The sequence below is a fragment of the Idiotropiscis lumnitzeri genome, chromosome 6 (genome assembly GCF_059441095.1).
Source record: "Idiotropiscis lumnitzeri isolate Australia: NSW breed Sydney's pygmy pipehorse chromosome 6, RoL_Ilum_1.0, whole genome shotgun sequence".
Taxonomy (NCBI): Eukaryota; Metazoa; Chordata; class Actinopteri; order Syngnathiformes; family Syngnathidae; genus Idiotropiscis; species Idiotropiscis lumnitzeri.
Genome location: NC_142396.1, coordinates 15,313,716 through 15,334,343, shown reverse-complemented (window position 1 = coordinate 15,334,343; position 20,628 = coordinate 15,313,716). Strand labels below are relative to the sequence as shown.

At 42.1% G+C, this 20,628-nt stretch overlaps 1 protein-coding gene across 1 annotated transcript in view; it reads right to left on the bottom strand.

The window, feature by feature from the left end:
• LOC148335396 (N-acetyl-beta-glucosaminyl-glycoprotein 4-beta-N-acetylgalactosaminyltransferase 1-like) overlaps positions 1-10,553 on the bottom strand; it is a 133,592-nt gene extending 123,039 nt beyond the window's left edge. Inside the window, exon 1 of the mRNA XM_088299159.1 lies at positions 9,326-10,553. Within this exon, the coding sequence (XP_088155285.1) occupies positions 9,326-9,467 (142 nt within the window). The 5' untranslated portion in view covers positions 9,468-10,553. The remainder of the gene's footprint in view (positions 1-9,325) is intronic.
• Positions 10,554-20,628: the final 10,075 nt, after the last annotated feature.

Sequence of the window (20,628 nt, the reverse complement as noted above, 5' to 3'; positions counted from 1 at the left end):
CCCACAATCTGACTAGAAAGGATTTGGCAGAGGTTCGCTCGGCCCACATTTGTCATCTTTCGATTTGATGCAACTATGTTGTTTCCTGAACGTACAGTGAAGTAAACTAAGCTCTCAGTGGAGTGGTCGCGTGGTTGCTTCCTGTGTAGATCGCTCCTTTAATGTAAATTTAGTTGTAGGTCACACGGGAGGGGGGTGGAATTACAATTTTATCATTTGAACCATGTAGACTAAGAATTTCAAACCCGTCAGTAGCCCACCTAAAATATAAAACATGACTTCCCAGGAAATTGCTTTTCACTGAACACTTGGGTTGTTTTGCTCTGTTTTCCTCTTTCCAATTTACCGCTGTTCTTTTTCATCCCATGGAAACGAGGTTCCCTCTCTTTTAAGTGAGTCACTTTCTTGGAACAAATAGAGGGCTTCCAGTGGTTCTTAACACGACCAGACAACTTTTCCACAAAAGCAGCTTTTTATTTGACCAAGTTCTTCCTTTCCTAATAACGAACATGTCTCACATTTACTTTGGCCAAAGCAAAGGCCAAATTCCACAAGTTTGACTGTGACTAAAACTCACTCTGCTAAAAAAAAAAAAAAAAAGCTCACTTTGAACTAAATGTAAATCTAGGACATTTGTATCTGAGTCTATCAAAATGTGCAATCTAGATAAGGCTTTCGAAAGGAAACCGATTGGTTTTCAATTATCACTCTCATGTAGGGCACTGCTGGGAATCAGTCACAGAGTTTACGTAAACCTCGCAGCTAACTATTTACTGTAAATAAATCAGGTCACGTGTAACACCAAAAGGAAAATGTGTGAATAATTTCCATTACTGAGCATGTGACATATCCACCAACCCTAACAACAAATACGTGCTTGTGGCTTAAGAGAAGAGATTTGTTCTGCTTGCCTCTAGTGTTACAGCAGCCTAATTAACTGTCATGAGGGTGAACTGTAATTTAGATTGCACAGCAACAGGCAGAAAAATGCATCATCATGTTTGACCTCGAGACTCCCAAAAAAAGTTACAACTTAACCAACATGAATGATGAGGTGCTGTGAAAGTGTTAAAGACTAAATTTAGCAATTTACAAATTCAAAGCATTAGGTAGAGGTACGGCTGACCAATCGTGAGACACACAAGAGCTAAAATTAGGGAAGGTGACATCAGAGGGCATGGTTGCCATGACAGCAAGGCAGTCAGCGAGCATTGCTGCTGCGATGAAACAACTTAAATTATAACAATATTAAATGTGTGTATGTGTGTGTTTGTGTCAGGGGGAAGTTTGTAAATCAGTTTTATACTGATATGCCAAATACATCTGAATTTTATATCGTTATATTTCATGATATTCAATAAAACCTGTAAATGATTCAGATGTGGTAAGAGAAAAAAAATATTTCGTTTATCTTTGCACAACCAAGACGACTCCTTCATTTGCATTGAAGGAGTCACGTTTTACGATATTGCACAATATAGATAAGCAGTTTAGTCGCCATGCTTGTTAACTTCTACACGTGATAGTTAATCAATGGAAGCCTGTATGAGGCATTCACAACCATCCGCCTCCTCCACTGCCTCCTCCTCCTCAGAGGACCTGTTGATGCTGGGAGACAGGGGGGCTGTTGTGCAGCTGGGTGGTCACATAAATGTGCCACTCATCTAATATGCACTGCTGTGCTGCCTGCCAACACATTCCTCATTTAAATTCAGATTAAATAAAAGGACAGTGGAGCCAGCGCACATTCAGAAAACTATGTTGATATACTTAAAAGGCTTGTCCAATCCAAATAGATTGGAGTGTTTTATGAAAATATATGATAATGTGCACAAAGGCCTTTTTTGAAATTGCTCGGTATTCTTAAAATTTTACAAAATGGTGTGCTCTCAAAAATCCAGGATTGGAGTTTCACAGAAAAGAGTGGCTAATCATTATTTTATAGATTATCCTACCATGCAGCACCATCCGCTATTGGCCAATACGTACAACATATTTGACTCAATGTCGCCTCATGACTTCTCGATCATCTGACCATAAATGACCACGGCCTTATACTCATGTAGATCATGATCTTAAGCTTTGGTCAACGCTTAGCTGTGCTTAACATGACTTCTGAATTTTCATCACTATAATTTCACACAAAATATCCCAAGTCTTCTGTCTGAAGGCAAAATTTGCGTGTGTCCATTTCCTAGTGCTTGTCCTCAGTGGGGTCACTGTTGAGCTGGAGTCTGATCAAACTGAGCTTGGCCGAAAGGCAGGGTGGTGGTCAGCCAGTTGCGGGGCGCATATTGACAAACAACATTCACATGAACAATTTTTAGTCTTCAATTACCCTAACGTGCATGTTTTGGGGTGTGGGAGGGGGGCCAAAACCTACACAAACACAGCGAGAACATGCAAACCAAACAGCAGGGCCAAAGCAGAGACAGAAACCCGTGACCTTGTGACTGAACAGCAGGCGTGCAAATCACTATCTCACGGGGGGGCATTATTGAATTCTTCCATCCATGCATTTTTCGATCCGCTTCTCCTCACGAGGGTCGTAGGCCTATCTCAGCCGTATATGGGCAGGAGGCAGGATACACCCTGAACTGGGTGCCAGCCAATCGCAGGGAGAAAACCCAGGCAGGCACATGGAGAACATGCAAATTCCACACAGAAAGGCTGGATCCCGGGATCGAACCATGCACCTCGGAACCGTGAGGCAGACGTGCTAACCAGTTGGTCGCTATTGAATACTTTAAAAAAAAATAAATAAAATTTTGTGTTCAAACCTTGCTTGAAGACAAGAAGGCTAATTACTATAATGTATTTTGATTACCCTGAAACACAACTCAGTAATCTTATTCTGTAAAGTCAACAATTTCGATTGATCAATAAAAATGTCTCTGTATATATTCTATGTTTGAAAACTTGCTTGGAAAAAAAAGAGCACACCCCAAAAAAATTATGCGGATGCAAATATGTTGCCATTTTAGTAATAAACACGCAGTTTGTTTTGAGTGAAAAGGTTTGCCATGAAAACTGAATCAGCACAGAGCAAGAAGGCCTCCTCCTCTCAAAGTTTGTGCCCTCTCCAACATGTTGACTAAGCTTACACACAAATCTGCACACAGGTGAAATGTGAATCACTCCAGACTGTGGACGAAAACAACTTCCTCAGACATGTTTTTGCCTCCAATTTAGACAAATTTAAATGCATATGAATTCTGTATCATTACATTTCTGGGATCAGTATAATTTCCCTAAAAGTAACTGCAAACGCATATTTATAGACAACCACAAATCATTCCACCAAAGTCAGTAAATGGTATTTGATTTACGGCTCTGACTATATACACACACACACACACACACACGTATACATGTGTTTAATTGCACAGGCCCAGATTTCATACTGAATATGTCAAGTTATAAGTAAAGTGAGACAAGGGCATCATTATTTCAGGATTCATACTTGACCGGTAAATTTCGCTTTTTTTAAATTAGAAGTTTTGGCTGAATAAAGGTTGGGAAAGGCCAAGCTAGAAAGTCCAGTGACTCCTTAACCACTAACGGCAAAAAAAAAAAAAAAAAAACACTGACATGCAGATGTGTGCGGGAGTGGGAGCAGTGGAATCTTGACTAACGTCGTACATAATGCTGTCACCTCTACGTTCAAATAAGAGAAAGGCAGTTCATTATTTCCCCTCGCCAAATCATGCACCAATGAATGCGCATGTGGAGAGACAGCCTGATATGAATATTTACAAGCTTCTTATAGCCCTATTTTCTGTAATGGCTACATCTCACTTAGAAACCCCTCGGTGCAAGAGGGGACATGTTATTCGTAAGAGGTTAAGTGAGGTGACCTGCTCAGGTGCCGGCTTAATGGAAGACGGTAAATTAGACACATACAGACAGACCTGCAGTGGACAGAAAAGCTCCTCCATTGAAAGATGCTTCCACCGAATGTTTCAGAAGGACGTGGTGTCTTTTCGCTCACAATAAGGAGATAATGTGTATGATTTATGTCGTACTTTTAAATGTAGAACTCTTTCCATTGATAAGTTTATTTTTGCAATACAAATTGCCATCATTTTGCATTCCTAGCCAACTACAAAGCAACAGGCTACCTGACACGCCTCGTTTCTTGAACAATTTTAACTTTAATTTTAACTAGGTTGTTTATCACTTCATCAAAAGTTTAAGCCCAGAGGCTATAAAAGCCAAAATCTGCCAAAATGCTAATTTCTTTCACATTGTCTTGCCTTCCTGATGGGTAAAGCTAAGAAGCGTTCTCGTTTTTAATGTGGTCAGCTTGTCGAGCTACAAGCAAGGCCTCTCGCAGAGTGTCATTGGTTCTGAGGTTGGACGCAGGAAGACAGTCATTCAAAATTTTGGGAAAGATTCTGAGTATTATGGAACAAAAGAGTCGAAAAATTACACATGCACTAAGCCGGAGGATCCGATTGGCTGTCCGTCAGGACACGGGGCACTCTTCGACCCAAATTATGGCCCTTACTGGTGCCAACTGCAGCACAATAACCATCAGACGTAATTTGCGGGAAAAGGGTTTGAAAAACAAGAAACAAATTCAAAGACCTCGTCTCCTTCAATACCACAAAACTGCCCGTTTAGACTTTGCCAAGGAACATCAAACATGGAGCATTGAAAGGCGGGAAAAGTTGTCTTCTCTGATGAGGAAAAAAAATGTCAAATGGAACCAGATGGCTTCCAACGTTACTGGCATGACAATTAGATCCCACCTGATAAGTTTTCTACCCGGCACAGTGGAGGGGGGCTTTTTCACTCGGTGCAACACTGAAGCTTCAGGTGGTGCAGGGTCATCAAACGGTGGAGGCTTATGTGCAGATGTTGCAGTCGGCATCCCTCATGACTGAGGGCCCTCTTTTGGACCAAGGATCTTCTCCTGATTCAAATCCCCAAGAGAACATTTGGGGATGGATGGCAAGGGAAGTTTATAAAAACGGCCATCGGTTCCAGACAGTTGATGCCTTTCGTGAAGCCATCTTCACCACTTGGGGAAATGTTCCCGTTGGCTTCCTCACATCAAGTATGCCCAAATGATTTTTTTGAAGTGATTCACAAAAAAGGAGCTCATTACGGAGTCCTACTGAGAAGATGTTTTGTGCTGGTTTGGAGAGTTTTTGGTTATTTTTTTGAGCGATGGTCTCAAACTTTTGATCACCTGATTAACAGCCCATTTCAGTTTGATTGTTGTTTTTGATAAATTACATTTGAATACAAGTGCTTTTTGTCCCACTCCCTTTTCTTACTTGCATTTTGTAGCGCTACTTAAAACCTCATTAAGATCCAAATGTGCAAAAGGTAAATTCTGGCTATTTTTCAACTGGTCTTAAGATTTTGATCGGTGTTATATTTAAATACTACAATTTTGAAACGCAACAATGTAGCCAGACGTTGGGGAAATCGTGTGGCCGAGATCACAAGTAACACAAGGAAATAATCGTGCGTGTGTGTGTGTGCGTGTATGAGTGTGTACTCAGGGACATCTTAATCATTGTGTATCACATTACACCAACAGCTGCTCCATGCTAAATGTGTAATAGGAGTGGGTACATTATATATTTATCATTAACTACCGTCAGCGGCAGCCACTATTCCACAATGAATGACATCAATCAAGCCTTAGTCATAAGAACTTGCAGGTTCAAGATAAATTCTTCAGACTCGCATGGTCTCCCACATAGGAATGGCATGCTTGCTGCACTGACCACATCATAGAAACTCAGATTAATCTGTTTGAAGTCACTCTCACTGTGGTTGGTAAATGAGAAAGATATAGAGCAGTGGGAAAGGCCCCACAGACACATAACACCGACAACTGACCTTTGACCCCCGCCGGACCACCGCGAACCCCCACTACGGCTCCGGTGGCGGGGATTGGGCTGTGCACACTCACACACACGCACATTCTTCCGCACAGCAAATTCTACATCAAAATGAAGCCTGGAGAACCAGAGTTATACTCCCATTCCCACTTGATTTTTTTCAGTGGCACTTTTTCTTAGCGAGAGTAATTAGAGTAAAGCATGAGAGCCGTAGATCAGACAGAAATGCAGACTCACGTTCAGTGTGTGAGTGTTGACTACTCCGTGTTGATTAAAAATTCTGAATTTTGGTCAAGGGCCACTCGAGTTTATGGTTTCCTCTCGAGGTCTGTTGTGTCTGCCTAAATTATATTAATCACCTTATCATATTATTGCATATATGCAGTTGCCCTTATGTTTCTTTTGTGTTTTTCGTAGATCCACCTACTCAGTTACTACATCTTCAGTCAGGGCTTATTGAATGTAACACAAAGCATGAACCAGACAAAATATGAGTTTTCTCACTGTTCATCAGAGGATTTCTACCACACACGCACACACTTCACCAGATATAGAGCACATCTGTGTTAAATCACGGCTAGTCTAATTGCCCAGAGAGCAGCTGTGCTAACCACCGCTGTTTACATACCACCCGATGCCAATACTAACGTCATACCGTCCGATGCTAATACTACCTCTGAGCAGAACCTTCACCACAAGGCCCAAAAAACTCTATTTCAAGTACAGGGCTGCTTCTCACTGGCTGAGTGGCATCCGTTTGAACACCAAATCACTGTCCTAGCCTACATGTAGTTCTGCAGTGGGATTGTAACCTACACAACCAACCTCAAATTGTACAAGTGCAGGAGGTGAAAGACTCTGTAGGGTCAATGCCAGGAAAGCACCCGTGCCAGACAGGGTTCCTGGGAGGCTGCTAAAGGCTTGCACCGAGAAGTTTGCGCGGGTCTTCACCACTATCTTAAACCTGTCCCTGTCAAAAGCCAAAATCCCAGCCTGCCCGAAGTCTGCCACCATTATCTTGTCTCCATACAAAAGAAAACCACCACTGCCAGCCTCATGGACTACCACCCATGTTCACTAACCCCAATCATTACCAAGTCTCTTGAGCGACTGTTCCACCTCCATCCTTCAACTGCCATCAGTTTGTGTGCAGAGCAAATAGAACGACAGAGAATGCAATAGCCATTACACACCACACTGAGCCATCTTGAACACTGGGACAGCTACATTCTTTCCAATCAACCTCAGTCAAACTGGTTCCCCACCGCTCATTTTCTCATGAAATTAATACTGGCTTAGTGCGAGGCACTGTGCTGAGCCCATTGCATGAAGCTGTGTAAGTGACACACCTAAGTCATATGGACAATCTGCGCAGCAATGCGCCTTTTCTGACTTAAGCACACGCGCATAATATGCCCCTAAATATTGAATCAAAGATGACAAAATGGCTCAATATTGAAAAAGATTGTTACACAATTTGCCAAGCAGCATGGAAATAGAAGAATCATGTTAAAAATGTAAATCATACTAATTGTAACGCAATAAACTCTACACTAATTGCAATTTTTTTGAAGGTCCTTTTTTTCTATTTTTCAACAAATAATTCTGTAATGGATAATAGCAGAGGTGCCCAACCACCGGGCCGAAGAAATGAAAGAAAAAAAAATAGCAGTAATATTGGATGATTTATTAGCTGAGGCTAAAAAATATTGTTTTGAAAATTAACACCATCTCCGTTATATCCATCTAAGATGGACATGTGCCTAATGGTGTAATGGATCATCTTTGACCCATGATCTGTACTGATCAAGCACCACGGTTTGGGCCGGGCACGAGCTGCGGAATGGCAGGTGAAAATAAAACTGTGCGCAACGGCGTAACGGCTACCTTGACTTCGGTCTTTGACCTTTCGGGTTGCTTCATTACAATTTTAATTGACATTACATAGTTACCACCAACATCACCACAACGCCATCCTGAAATCATATTCAGTCGCGAACAAACCCCTAGTTAGTTACGCCGTCATTATATGACATGACACAAGTCTCCGGCGTTAATGGGTACTACGGACTAGCAGTTAGCTGTTAGCATTAGCAACAAGTGCCAGCTACTCCCGCCCCCCCGACACCAGCTGTTGGTCCACAAAAGTTATGGACTTGGATGAACTGGTCTGCGGCGGCAAAAAGTTTGGGAATTATAGTATACTGGACATGATGTCACATGAAATTAAAACCCAATTCCTATCTGAAAATAATTTTGCTGAGGCCTTCAAGAATGCCCATTGTGAATAATGTATAATGTGTGAGCCGTAAATGATTAAATGAAATATAGTTAGTAGCATAAAAATTTGGCTTCACTTTTATTATTGTATCTACAAAAAAATATGTTGCTCCTATCATTCATGCACTTTATATTTGTTTTGTTACATGTTAACGCGTTACTCATAGTGACTGTATTTAAGCGTTGTTAGCTTTGTTAAGGTGTTAGTGCTGCTAGTAAGAAGGTACATAAAAATACACGATAGATTTGCGTTTGTTGTTGTAGCATTATATTGGACTTGAGTTTGACACACATGCACCAAATACTCCATAGGTGTGAATGCGAGTGAGCGTGGCAGTTTGTCTATATGACCTGTGATTCTTTGGCAACCAGTCTAAAGTAAAGTCAGCTGGGATATACTCCAGCTCACACGCACCCCAAATATGGACAGGTATAGATAATGGATGGATAGACAATTTCTGCAGCAGACCGTCATGTAAAACTGTGGTGGATTACATTGGTGTATTTTGTCTACATTAAAAACCACTGTGAACTACACCCAACCAACATGGGTGAATGTTTAAGATCATTCACGGGTTATTCTGCCCCAGGAAAAAAAAAATGCAGCAATATTGCTATTCGACTGCATCCACATTTCTCCACTATTTCACGTCTTTTCAACTTCAACATATTGACCTCATTCAGGACATCCGGGAAACAATTTTCCACATGCCCCAAATCCCCATTTTCTCCACATTCCTAAATTACCCCACACAATGGAAAACATTCAGGTGAATGAGACATTTAAAAAAATAAAGTAAATAAACCCCTTCTTTCCCATTCCAGCATCAAATTGTCCCTATTGGGACGTATTTTCCAACTTAGAGCGATTTACGCAATCCTGAAATATTTTTTTCTAAATTAGAATGGATAAATGGAAATGACTTACCCTTTTCCACCTTCTACCTTATTTCCTGACCAATTCAAACCAGTTCAACTTCAAAATAGTCAGCTCATTTAACACATTGCATATGAATTATGTATGAGATTTGTTAAATTGTCCCATTGCATTCTTTAGTTAAATCAATTCCGTGCTGTCTGTTTCAAAACAATTGAGCATGAACTCGTGCCCTCAAAAAGGCGGACTTGTTGAAACCGCCCTAGCGTTCAATCTCATAAAATTGTGCAAGTAGCACTTATCCTACCTTTTCCGTAGTTAAAGTGGAGTTTGATGGTCTTGCCCTGGTGTATGTGCAGGTATGTGAACCACACAGCGGAGGTGAGCAGGACCAGTAGCAGCAGGAGCTTAAACTGCTTCCGGATCTTCTTCACGGGGATGCGCAGCATCCTGACTCCAACATCATACGGGTAGCGGCCTGCGAGAGAGTCACAACTGAATCGGAGGAGAGTCTAGATGAGCTCGGGCGCGATGACCAAGGTGGCTTTACACTCGGCGAGTCATTATTGCCTTCATCGTGGGAACAATAGCGTGGAGCGGTGGTTTCATTCCACCCCCCAGCGGCGACAGCGCTATTCAAAGCCCCACGACCTTGCGTGGGCCAGCGGGGAAAAGGCAGCTGGTTAAAAGCCGCTAAATTCGCTTAGGAGTGTGACCCTGGGAACAAAATAGCAGTCTGGCGATAATCTACACAAATCCCCCCGGTGGCTTCAAGCCTTCACTGATTATTGCAGGCTCATCTGTGTGGAAATGTCACGGAGCGGAGGACAGTTTGGTGCCATACACTTGCAGAGCAGATGTCCCACGTTGGAGTAAGAGGAGAAGATAACCAGATGAGGAAAGGTGTCAACATGTCACAGCTCCATTTTGAGTGTGGGAAAGCTTGTGAAAGTCCGGAGCACGGGAGCGCCTTTTTATTCAAGTCCCGTGAGAGGAGGGGCACTCAGCTGTCACCGTGCCCGGCTCCGAGCTCAACACTTCACGCATGCACCACAACAACTGAGCATGTGCCATCGCGTATCAAGCAAAACATTCAGTTCGGATTGTCCAATTTAAAATCCACGGTGAAGATTGCATTGTGCTCCAACGAGTCCGGTTTGCGGCAGGTGCGTTTCACCCATGACTGTAAAGGCAACCGAGTTGTCCCCCGAGATCACAATAAAGGAAGCACATCAGTGCTGAAGTGAGGGGAAAAAGGATTTAGAGCTACCGTAGACAGGCAGCGTCTTTCTTGGTAAAAAAAAAAAAAGAATGTCATGAAGCGGATAGCGTCGTCCAAATCCGCTGGCCACGGCGTGTCGCGAAGAAAAAAAAATGACGAGCTTCGTGGGTAGGTGGAACTGCAGCAAATAAGCTCCACAAACTAGACACGGTGTGCTTTTGTTTGGTTTTAATAAAACACGTAAATGTAGCCGCTCTAACCTCGGGACGCCCATCAATTGAGCATCTGAAAGGTGCAGAGCAACCTACCCTGGGAAGATGAAAAGTGACACGTCCAACAGCCAATTAAAACGCGGGAAATTGATCAAAGGGGAGGAGCAACAAAGTCAGTGATACCGTTGTTGTTTTTGTCTGTCTTCTTACTTGTGCGGTTCATTATCCAATAGCTGAGCAAACTGAATGAAAACCATGCTCTGACACCAATGTGTGGATGTTTAATTCAATAAAATGCACGTGTGCGTTTTATGAGTGTTGTATATTTTATGAAATGGAAAACAACGCTACCTATTTAAAACTATAACGTGTACAGTATATCACCCCTTAATTTCACCTTATAATATTTGACACAAATCTTGGCCACTTTAGTACGCTTTAGCAATTCAAGCAAAGGCTAAAATTATTGCTTCACTTTGCAACCCATTAAGCCGCTCGTTAAAGGTAATTACATATGAGGTAGTGAGTGAGGGTGTGAGTGGGAGGCAAAACTCAAGCGGATGCTCCCAGGTTTTGTGCGCACTGCTGCCTCCCTCTGGCCAAACTGTAGTAAACAAATAAGTAGACGGAATCTGTAAACGTTTGGCTCCAGAAAAATAATTTATGTGACTGGTCAGGTCGTAAGAGTGACATTCAGTTTGAGTGAAGATCACTTCTAACTAACCATATTCATATTTTTGGAACAGCAGCTGTGATTTTTATTTATTATTTTTCATTTTCATTTGAAATTTGCACTGATAAGTGCTACTTCTGGTTTAAGTTATATGTTTTTACTTTGAATGCAAACTTCTAGTTTAGTACAGTTCATACGTAAGGTAACTTAACGAAGATTACGGCCAAGTGTTGCATATTGATCCTCAGATAAACGGACATTTCTCCGACTAGCACCCCCCTCCGAAGAGGCAAAGGATGTGTAAATCATTTTTCTACGTATTTTGTGTTTGTAAATATTGACTTTTGAATGTGAAATATGTTAGATAATTGTTTTCGTGTGTTTTGAATTGTGTTTCAGCTCTTACGGTGATGTTCGAAGGTTACACTGTTATGGATAAATGTTGCTAAAAAGAAATGAACCACAAAATCATCAGTAAAGTCTCATCCTTGTTCGGAGGGCATGCTACATCACTTGTTAGTACTGGTTTTCATTGTTTTTCCTGGTGCATAAACTTCTCACAAAACGTGAGGGGTATTTAACTGTCTCTGTTGAGTTTTATGCTCTCATTCTGTTCTTTATTTTGGGGAGTGATATGTTGAATAATATGCCAAGGTGTCAATATGTCTTTGTGTGTATTTTGTTGAATGTCATGTCATGTTTATTGCAATGTTGGTTGTATTTTGTAGCTGTCGTGAATCTCTTGTGTTTTACGTGCGGACACTTTACGTTAGGTGTAATGCCCTTTTATGGAAGTTGCCTGTGAGAAGGTTGTTGTGTCGTGTGCCAAAAAATAAAAACGTTGAGATGAAAACATCCTGAAACTATTGAAGTGTTATGTCGGTGCGGTGAGCAAAGAAAGAAATATGGATTATGACGCTGCCAACGCAAGAGGATAAAAGGACACAAATTGACTTTGAAGAATATGACCTCAATTTGTCCTAGATATGCCTTCCCTATCAAACCATAATCCTCGGCCGGTGTGGATTAATATTGTAATCTTTGGTGCAAACACTGCACAGATGAAAAGCGGTGCAATTCATCTGGATTGTATTAAAAATAATAATAATAATAATACATATTGCGTGACTTCAATGGGACATTGATTATGCCAAAGTTTAAGGTATCTGTCAAGAGAAGATGGCCCATTTTTCACTAACAAGCACAGGTAATATATTTTTTTTTTATCAGGAAACTGAAATTAGTTATACTTTTCTTTTTTTATTCATTAATTTTGGAGAAATTAAATCAGTGACAACTTGAAAAACACCTACTTTTAATGAGGAATATGGCCAGCGAAAGGTCTCTCAAGGCTTGACTATAGGACTGTTAGAAAGGTTCCGAAGTTGAGTGTCGTCATTGTTCGTGTGCTTGTTGAATGACTGTCGCGTCGGTGCGGAGCTCTCGCGAGAAGCGCCCGCATACGGGTTACTGGCAAATGCCTGTTGCGCTGCAGTTTTTAGCCGACCACCACTAGCATGTGACGTGTTCGATGCCTCAGTGTCCGTGTGCGTTCCTGACCTCAAGTAAGCACACTAGTGTATTTATTTGTTTACATCGTTTATTCATCGCGCCGCTGTGCATCGTCATGTCTACTCCTGTCCAGTCTGTTTGTCGTCGTGCGTCCCCGCCATGTTTCTTGCCGTGCTCCGTCGCCGAGCTCCCTTTGAAGTTCACCGCGTCACTGAATGTGTGCCTTTAGCTCGATGTGTGAATGCCTAAATGTTCCCCGCGGTGTGCTAAAGCGCGCTCCTTTATATAGTTTATACACCTAGGTGCGTCAGGTCTGTCGTAACCTAGGTAGTACGTCTGCTGTAACGTAGGTAGTACGCAATCCCTATTGCCGCCGCCATTGTGCGCCGTCCCCGGCTGTAGTTGGCAACTGTTTGATGCAGTCGATGTGTCTCATTTGCATTTATGTAATTTGCGCATACAGGTGCATTTTACAACTTATGTTTGTTGAGTTGAGCTTTAGACTTATGTGCTGTTTCTTTCTGTTGCAGTACCACACGCGCTCACTGCTTCCCACCGGCTCATTGCTTCACGAGCTCACACACACACAAACGCTCACTGCTTCCCACTCTCCCTCACACTCTCGCTAGCTCACATGCATTCCTGCATGCATGAGTCCATCACCACCTCATTTTCATCTGTGCCCATGTTTGTCCGCCTGTTGCTTGTCCTGTTACATTAAAACTGCCAACCCACATCTTGGACTCGCCCTTGTGTTCTGACCGACACCCAGGGGTGAAAAGAGCATACCCCCTTTGAACCAAATCACCTATACAGTCCACCCCCTAGGGCCTAGGCTCTCCAACAAGGACCTTTGATGGTAAGAATATTGAGAATTAAAATTTCCCGCAACTCTTTCCACCAAATTAAATAAAACTACTGGCAGAATTAAACCTTTTGAATATTAGTTATTTATTGATGTCCGTCTCTTTCGCGATTGTCCCGGATTTTGAGAAAAAAAACAATATACCACATTACTGTCCAAGAGGGTGAGGTGCTCCATTCATCATCATCACATCTCATTTGTTCTTTTGTACACTTGTGTAGCGTTCACTTCGTTTAGCGCAACAGGGATATGCTTTATGTAATAGTAGAAAACCCAACTCAAGAGAATGAATTTTCTCTGGATGGAAGTGTTTCAAATCCACCCTTCCAATATCCTCTTTCAACACAAACAATCTGTGAGCATAGCTGATGTCTTTTTCATCGGAATAATAAACTTTTCTGTTTAAATTATTGGTCTCTCTCTACTCAATAGGGCTTGAAATATGAATTTTAGATCAAGACACTTGAATCAGTCGCAGTATCTGGAATACTGCAGAAACTGCCATATGGATTAACAAAAAGGAACATTCCTGTCAATCTTCTAATTTGTCTAGTCTGTCATTGGAAAGGGTGATAGTCCAGCATTCAAGGCCCAAATGTCAGTGAGGCGCAAAGCCACTGTCAGATGAGACAAGCCAGTGGTAGTTCACTGTCAGATGCCACAAAATTGACATTGACATGATGACATTGACAATCAGTAGTTTCTCAAGGTCTTACTCCCACACATCTTACACCATACTTACATTTTCTGATAATAATTACTAGACAGTTTCAGGTTCTTTTTCAGTGAGCTTCAGAAAAACAACATGGTGATTTTGCTCATTGAACCAGGAAGTGCTCTGTTAGCTGAAAAAAGAATGGAAATGTTTTCATGTTACGCCAAGATTTAACTGGTTGTTTGCAGACCTGATATACGTGCCTTGCACAGTCATTTCCTGTGACTTTTCATAAAAACACACCATCAGCTGCTTCGTTCTTGTCAGGCTGAACACAGAAACTGCAGCGTACCGCAATGTGGTTAGAACCCCACACAATCTGTTCTCCTCTTTGTCAACAGTTCTTGAAGACATCTAATTTGTATTGTTTTCCCATGAAATGTTGACAACACTTGCTGTGGATGTTTGACTTATAAATCGTCTTAAATCATCTATGTTTTGCAAATCATGTCAAATAAGGCTGCCTGTTAGACTATTTTTTTCTATTATTTTTTTATTGTCAGGAGAATATCAATATAACTTTGAATTAACATGCATTTGATATCACTGTTCACTCATACCTTTGCCCTCAAGGTGACGGACGGGTGAGCTGGAGCCTATTCCAACTCATGATGAGGATCTGCATCATGACTGTTTATGAACCAATCACAGGCCACATATCGAGCACTCTCTTTCATAATTACGGAACATTTGGAGTCTTCACTCAACCTGGCATGCATGTTTTGGGAATGTGGAACAAAGCCGTGCCACATAAGCGCGGGTTAACAAGCAAAACACAGAAAGTCCAAGATTCAAACCCCAACCCTCAAAACTGAGACAGTGAGGCTGTCAAATGACAGCAAACAATGCATCAGGATGAGAAGTAGGTAGAAAGCAATAACTGATTCCTTTATCGCTAACCTCTCCAGCGTTTATTTAGCCTTCTCTCTATCTCAGCCGGAGATCTTAAGTGAAGCTTAAATAACCACTGTAAAGCAATTAACTTGAGGTGGCTGACATATACATCTCCCTTTGCCATCTGGCCCTTCGTGGAGAAAGATGGCTGCATGTACAAAGTTGGAGCGCTTAAAAGTCACCAGTACATTACGGCACTGCACTGCCATCTGCAGATAGAAATATGCTGCAATGTACAGCTTTAGACATGACAGTGTGTAATGTGTGGGCATATAGCAATTGTAAGTTTTTTTTTTTTTTTTTTTAATAGTACACAGTGTGAATCTAAATTCAGGAGATTATCTTTTAATGTTTATTCTCAGATCCAGCAGTGGACTGGAAAAGCTGCTAAAGAAACGAGGTTGTTTTTTTTTTTCCCCAGTCTTGACACTCCCAGAATCTGTCAACATTCAATGCTCTTTTATCCTCCTCCACGTAATTTTGTACATATCCATAAATAGCCACAGAATGAGATATAAAGACTTTAATGTGCAATAGTGCTGTGACAGCAGCAGGGAGGCCTCTGACTGAGCTGTCATCTCACACGTGTGGTGTGCGAATTTATACACGAAGCAGAAACCAGTGCATGTTGATGCTTGGATCTTTCATTTCCGTTCCAGGGTGCTGACTCTCTCGCCCCATTTGACGTACGTGACCCAAACAGGAAGTAAATACTCACAAAATCTTCTAAAAAAATTGACCAAGTGTTAGCAGAAAATCATAGACTTGATTGAGTATGTAACACGTTAGTTTTGTGTCCAAATTCTTTCTTGAAGGTGTCCCAAAGATTCTGCAAGACCACCCAACATCTGAACAGCCATTTGGCTGGGAAAGGTCTACTTCCAGTCAACAACACCAACGACCCGTTATGCTCAATTCTACCAGCGCAAAGTCTGGCAAAATACCAAGAGAAAGAAAATTCCACCTATGCGTACAGTTAGACTGCCCATTGCGCCCGGCATGAAAATAGGGCCGATGTCTGACTTTTTCGGTATGGTGATTTATAGGCTTAATTGCAAAGACAGAATATTTTTGGGTGATTTCCCTGGGTATGTATCTTCATGTATCAAAGAACAGAACAACAGCTTTCATTTGAAAGAATATGCTGCACCACCACATTAGGTGAAGCCTTCCTTCCTTCTTCCCCCGAAGGACCATGCTTGTCATGATCCGTCTGTTTCTCTGTCCAGCAGTGGGCGTTCCCTCCGCGCGCTCCCCGTCGCACGTCACCGGGCAGACGCGCCCAGCCGCGCAGCTGACGCTCATCACCTGCTGATTACCGTGACTACATAAGCCGTCGCCGAGGATCGCTCGGCGTCGGATAATTATCCCGCAATGCTCACGCTCATAGTTTATGCTCACGTTTGCTCCATGTTGTTCCGTGTCTTGATTTTCTCGTTCATAGTGTTTCTTGTAGTGATGGGTAGATGAGGCATCCTGTCTCGTTTTGACACAGTGACACAATGTATTGACACTGTGTTGACACTGTGTTGCTGAATACTGACACCTGGTGGACTTGCAGGAAACATTTGAGAGGGTCATCTGACACTGATCTGTCAAACTAATTTTATCCAATTCCATTGATTAGCGACGTGATGTGTTTTTATATATCCTATTTCGTATTACTTTCCATCGCAATAATTATTCTCTTATTCATCTAATTTATATATTTAACTGAATTATTGTTGTATTGCACTGGAGAGGGGAGCTCTCTAATCTCGTTGCACACTTGAGTACAATGACAATAAAGGGATTTCTGATTCTGATTAGGCATTTGCTTTCACATTATTTTTACATACACGCAATTTCATAAAAAAAATCTTTGATATTCGAGACGCAGTTGATAAATTAAGAGAACATCTGTCTGAATGCCCAAGTAAAAGTGTTGTGAATGACAATGGACTCATTGTAATTAAAGATTTTTATTCAAAAAAATTAGTTTCTCCAGCGTTTTGTTATTCAGTCTATTTCTTTTTTTTTTTTAGGCAATTTCCACCGCCTTTGAGAAGATCCTCTCACAAGGCACTGAAGAGGCCGGTGTGCACAACGCCTGTGTGGCTAATATAAATCGGTGAGGGAACGTTGCCTCCATGGACTTCCAGTATAAGAGCGGGTCTTCCGTACGTGCAAGGTGTCCTGCTGACATATAGCGCTGCACCTCTGAGTGCGCATCAACAGTGACGTCTTCCATCTTGCGGATATTTAGTGCAAAGTAACGCGCCAATAACTCGATGCTTGTTTTGAGCGTCCATCCTGTTGACAGATGCGCTTCCTTATGAACACAGTTTGGCGCGCGACCGCTGTGTCGACACGATTCTGGTAGTGGTCACGTGACTTTCTCAAAGCAGTACGCGCACCGACACGGGGTTTGCCCTGGAAGCTCGGCGCGCGCATCGACGCCTCAGTGTCGCTGGACCCATCACTACTAAATATTTAGCAATGTTCCCATTAAACACCTTTGCCAGTCAAACAAATATAAGGCGTTTATTTCACATTCAAGAAAATGTGGCTCCAGGAACTTAAGTTTGCCACTTCCAGAAAAAAACAGTAAAATATCTCCTGCAGAAATATATCAAGTGCTAAGCATTGAGTGAACATCTTTTACCTCTTTTTTCTTAAATCAAAGAGTTATCAGCCTAAAAAAAACGGAAAGCCTAATTATCCAAGTAAAACAGGTCAACATGTTCAGTACACAATCAATAAAAATGGCTGTCCTAATGAAAAACTAATTCAAAATGAGCTTTGACACCACTTTTTCTTTTGAATATTTTTTTTAACTTCTCTTAAAGAGAAAAATGAGTTTGTGACTGCCCTGCCAGTGACTGAAATCTGGGTTGGAACGGAGTCAGGGCCATTGGGATTTGGTAGATTATTTCACACATCTGGGCTTTGTGTTTTCCTTTAAATAATGTTTGTGCAACCGCATTTAAGCACTCCTTCACAACTTCCCCATCACTTGAACATTTTTTTATGTTTCCCCAAAATCCATGATACTTTTACAGAATATGCGTTTGCATGCCGCTGGGATGTAAATGTAAAAATCTGTTGTACTGCACTCGAAGTTCGATGTTTTTGCCTGCGCTCACCTCAAACGTGAGCGGATAACTCTGCACAAAAGGGCGGTGCTTTGCACAAGTGCTGTCCACATCGCTTCACTTAAACACGTGCATCTGCTCGTTTGATTTCTGTCAATTTTTGCAGGGCGATAGGTTGACGCTGGTAATACAATAAATGGACACTAGAGGTCAGTCACTTCTTCTTTTTTTAATTTATTTATTTATTTATTTTTTAAACTTTCCAGTCCAACAACCTGTCCAGCACAGTTAAATGTAGGGATATGGAGATGAATAATAATATAGCCAAAGAAAAAAAAACAACTAAATACTGTCATAACGATTTTGCATTTTAAGAGCAATAATCTAGAACTCAGGGGGCAAGGCACGGTGAGAGGCTTGTGGCATACTAGATGTAGTTTAACCACCCAGAGAGTGGAAATAAGTCTGAAATTGAGCATTTCTACAGAAGTAGTTGCGCTAATTCCCACAGGTAGAACATTCTGGAGTACTGCAGCCCAAATAGTGAATGCTGTTGAGCTTGCTGATTTCCTTTTAGTTCTCTGAGTCATCCAAAGACCAACATGTTGTGGGCGATAGTGTAAGGCTTCCTGATGCAGCATAGTGTACCACCAAGGTAGTAGGCCATAAAATATTTTAAGTACCAAAATTATATTTCAAGTGGACTGTGAGTGAGTGCAAGTTGGTCAGTACAGGGGTGTAATGATCAAATGTTCCAGTCCCAGTCAAATGTGTTGCTGCAGAATGTTGTAGTAGGCTTTTAATACTAAGACGTGGGAAGTAGGCGGCACGGTGACCGACTGTTTAGCACGATGGCCTCACAGTGAGAAACAGCATCGGGCGTGGGTTCGATCCCAGCTCCGGCCATCCTGTGTGGAGTTTGCATGTTCTCCCCGTGCTTGCGTGGGTTTCCTCCGGGTACTCCGGCTTCCTCCCACATTCCAAAAACATGCATGGCAGGCCGATTGAACACTCTAAATTGTCCCTAGGTATGAGTGTGAGTGCGGATGGTTGTTTGTCTCTGTGTGCCCTGCAATTGGCTGGCAACCAGTCCAGGGTGTCCCCCGCCTACTGCCCGAAGATAGCTGGGATAGGCTCCAGCACCCCCTACGACCCTAGTGAGGAGAAGCGGTACAGACGCTGGATGGATGGATGGATGGACATGGGAAGTAGTTTTATGGGCCGTATCCTAGCAAATAACAAGAAAGTTCAATGTTTTAAGAATATTTTCCACAACATTCTTTCTAATAAGAAACTGAAAAGCAAAAAAACTAATTTTTGATCCATTTGCATGGTTGTCCACTTCCAGCTTTCTGTAACTCTTCCAGTGTATCTGTATCTCCGTTGCAATTGTGCCAGAAAGCTGTCACCTTTTGTGAGTAGTGTACTCCAGTCCTTTTATGAATTAAAAGACGGGGAGGGTCACGTAAGTAATGGAAACTGCAAAATGTGTCCTGGCACTGACAGCAGTGTGTGACAGCTTATGTTAGGTCACAGAGACCTGACAGCCGAGGTGCGTGACATTGTGCGTGTGAGTGGTGCTCGAGTGTGTTCCGGTTGCCAGCTTCCATTGAGTCCGAGGGGAGCTGAAACTGATCTCCAGACGTCATCATGCTGGCTTGCACAAACGCAGTGTCAATAGATGCAAGTGTCAGGTTGCCAAGTTTCAATCAATTAAGCACTGACGGGCTGCAAAGTGATGCCATTGCTTTCTTTACTGCTCACTTAAGGCACAATGAAGTGGAAGTGGGGTGCGAGGCTGAGCAGACAATCTCATAACATGTAATTGAAAATGAAGGCCTCTGCTAAAATGGGAACAAACTGGTCTAACATTTCTGATTAGTTTGTGTTGTTTGAGTGCCCTGCGTTCAAGTGACTGAATTGCACTTCATTTATTTCCATTTGTTTCAACACAGAAAAGCTCAAGAAAATCTAAAAGACCCATGTTGCATTAAGTGCGACCTTGTCTTATGCATTGTAATACAAATTTTTCATATACCTGCAGTACTATATGCATTACTTGTGAGTGTATCATGCAGTTAAGTCAACCTCAGAAACCATCTTAACCCAGTGCTTCTCAATGATTTTCTGTTACGCCCACCCTAGCAAGAAGAAAACAATTCCCACCCCACCACCCACTCTCCCCTGCAATTATAACAAAACAAACCTACACCATATAGTTAATACTCGCTGCGCTCAAAGGGCAATGAGAGCGTCACTGTCAACTACTGGAGTGGATGTGCGATTACACTTAATTGTAGTACGGTGGGGAAAAAAAGCATGTTCCCCAGGGTCACACGCGCCCCCCTCAGCAACCCCCAGAGGGGCCCGCCCCACTACTTGAGAAGCCCTGTCTTAACCCAATGACAAAGTTAACTATTGTCGAAAGTAGGGGTCACCAATG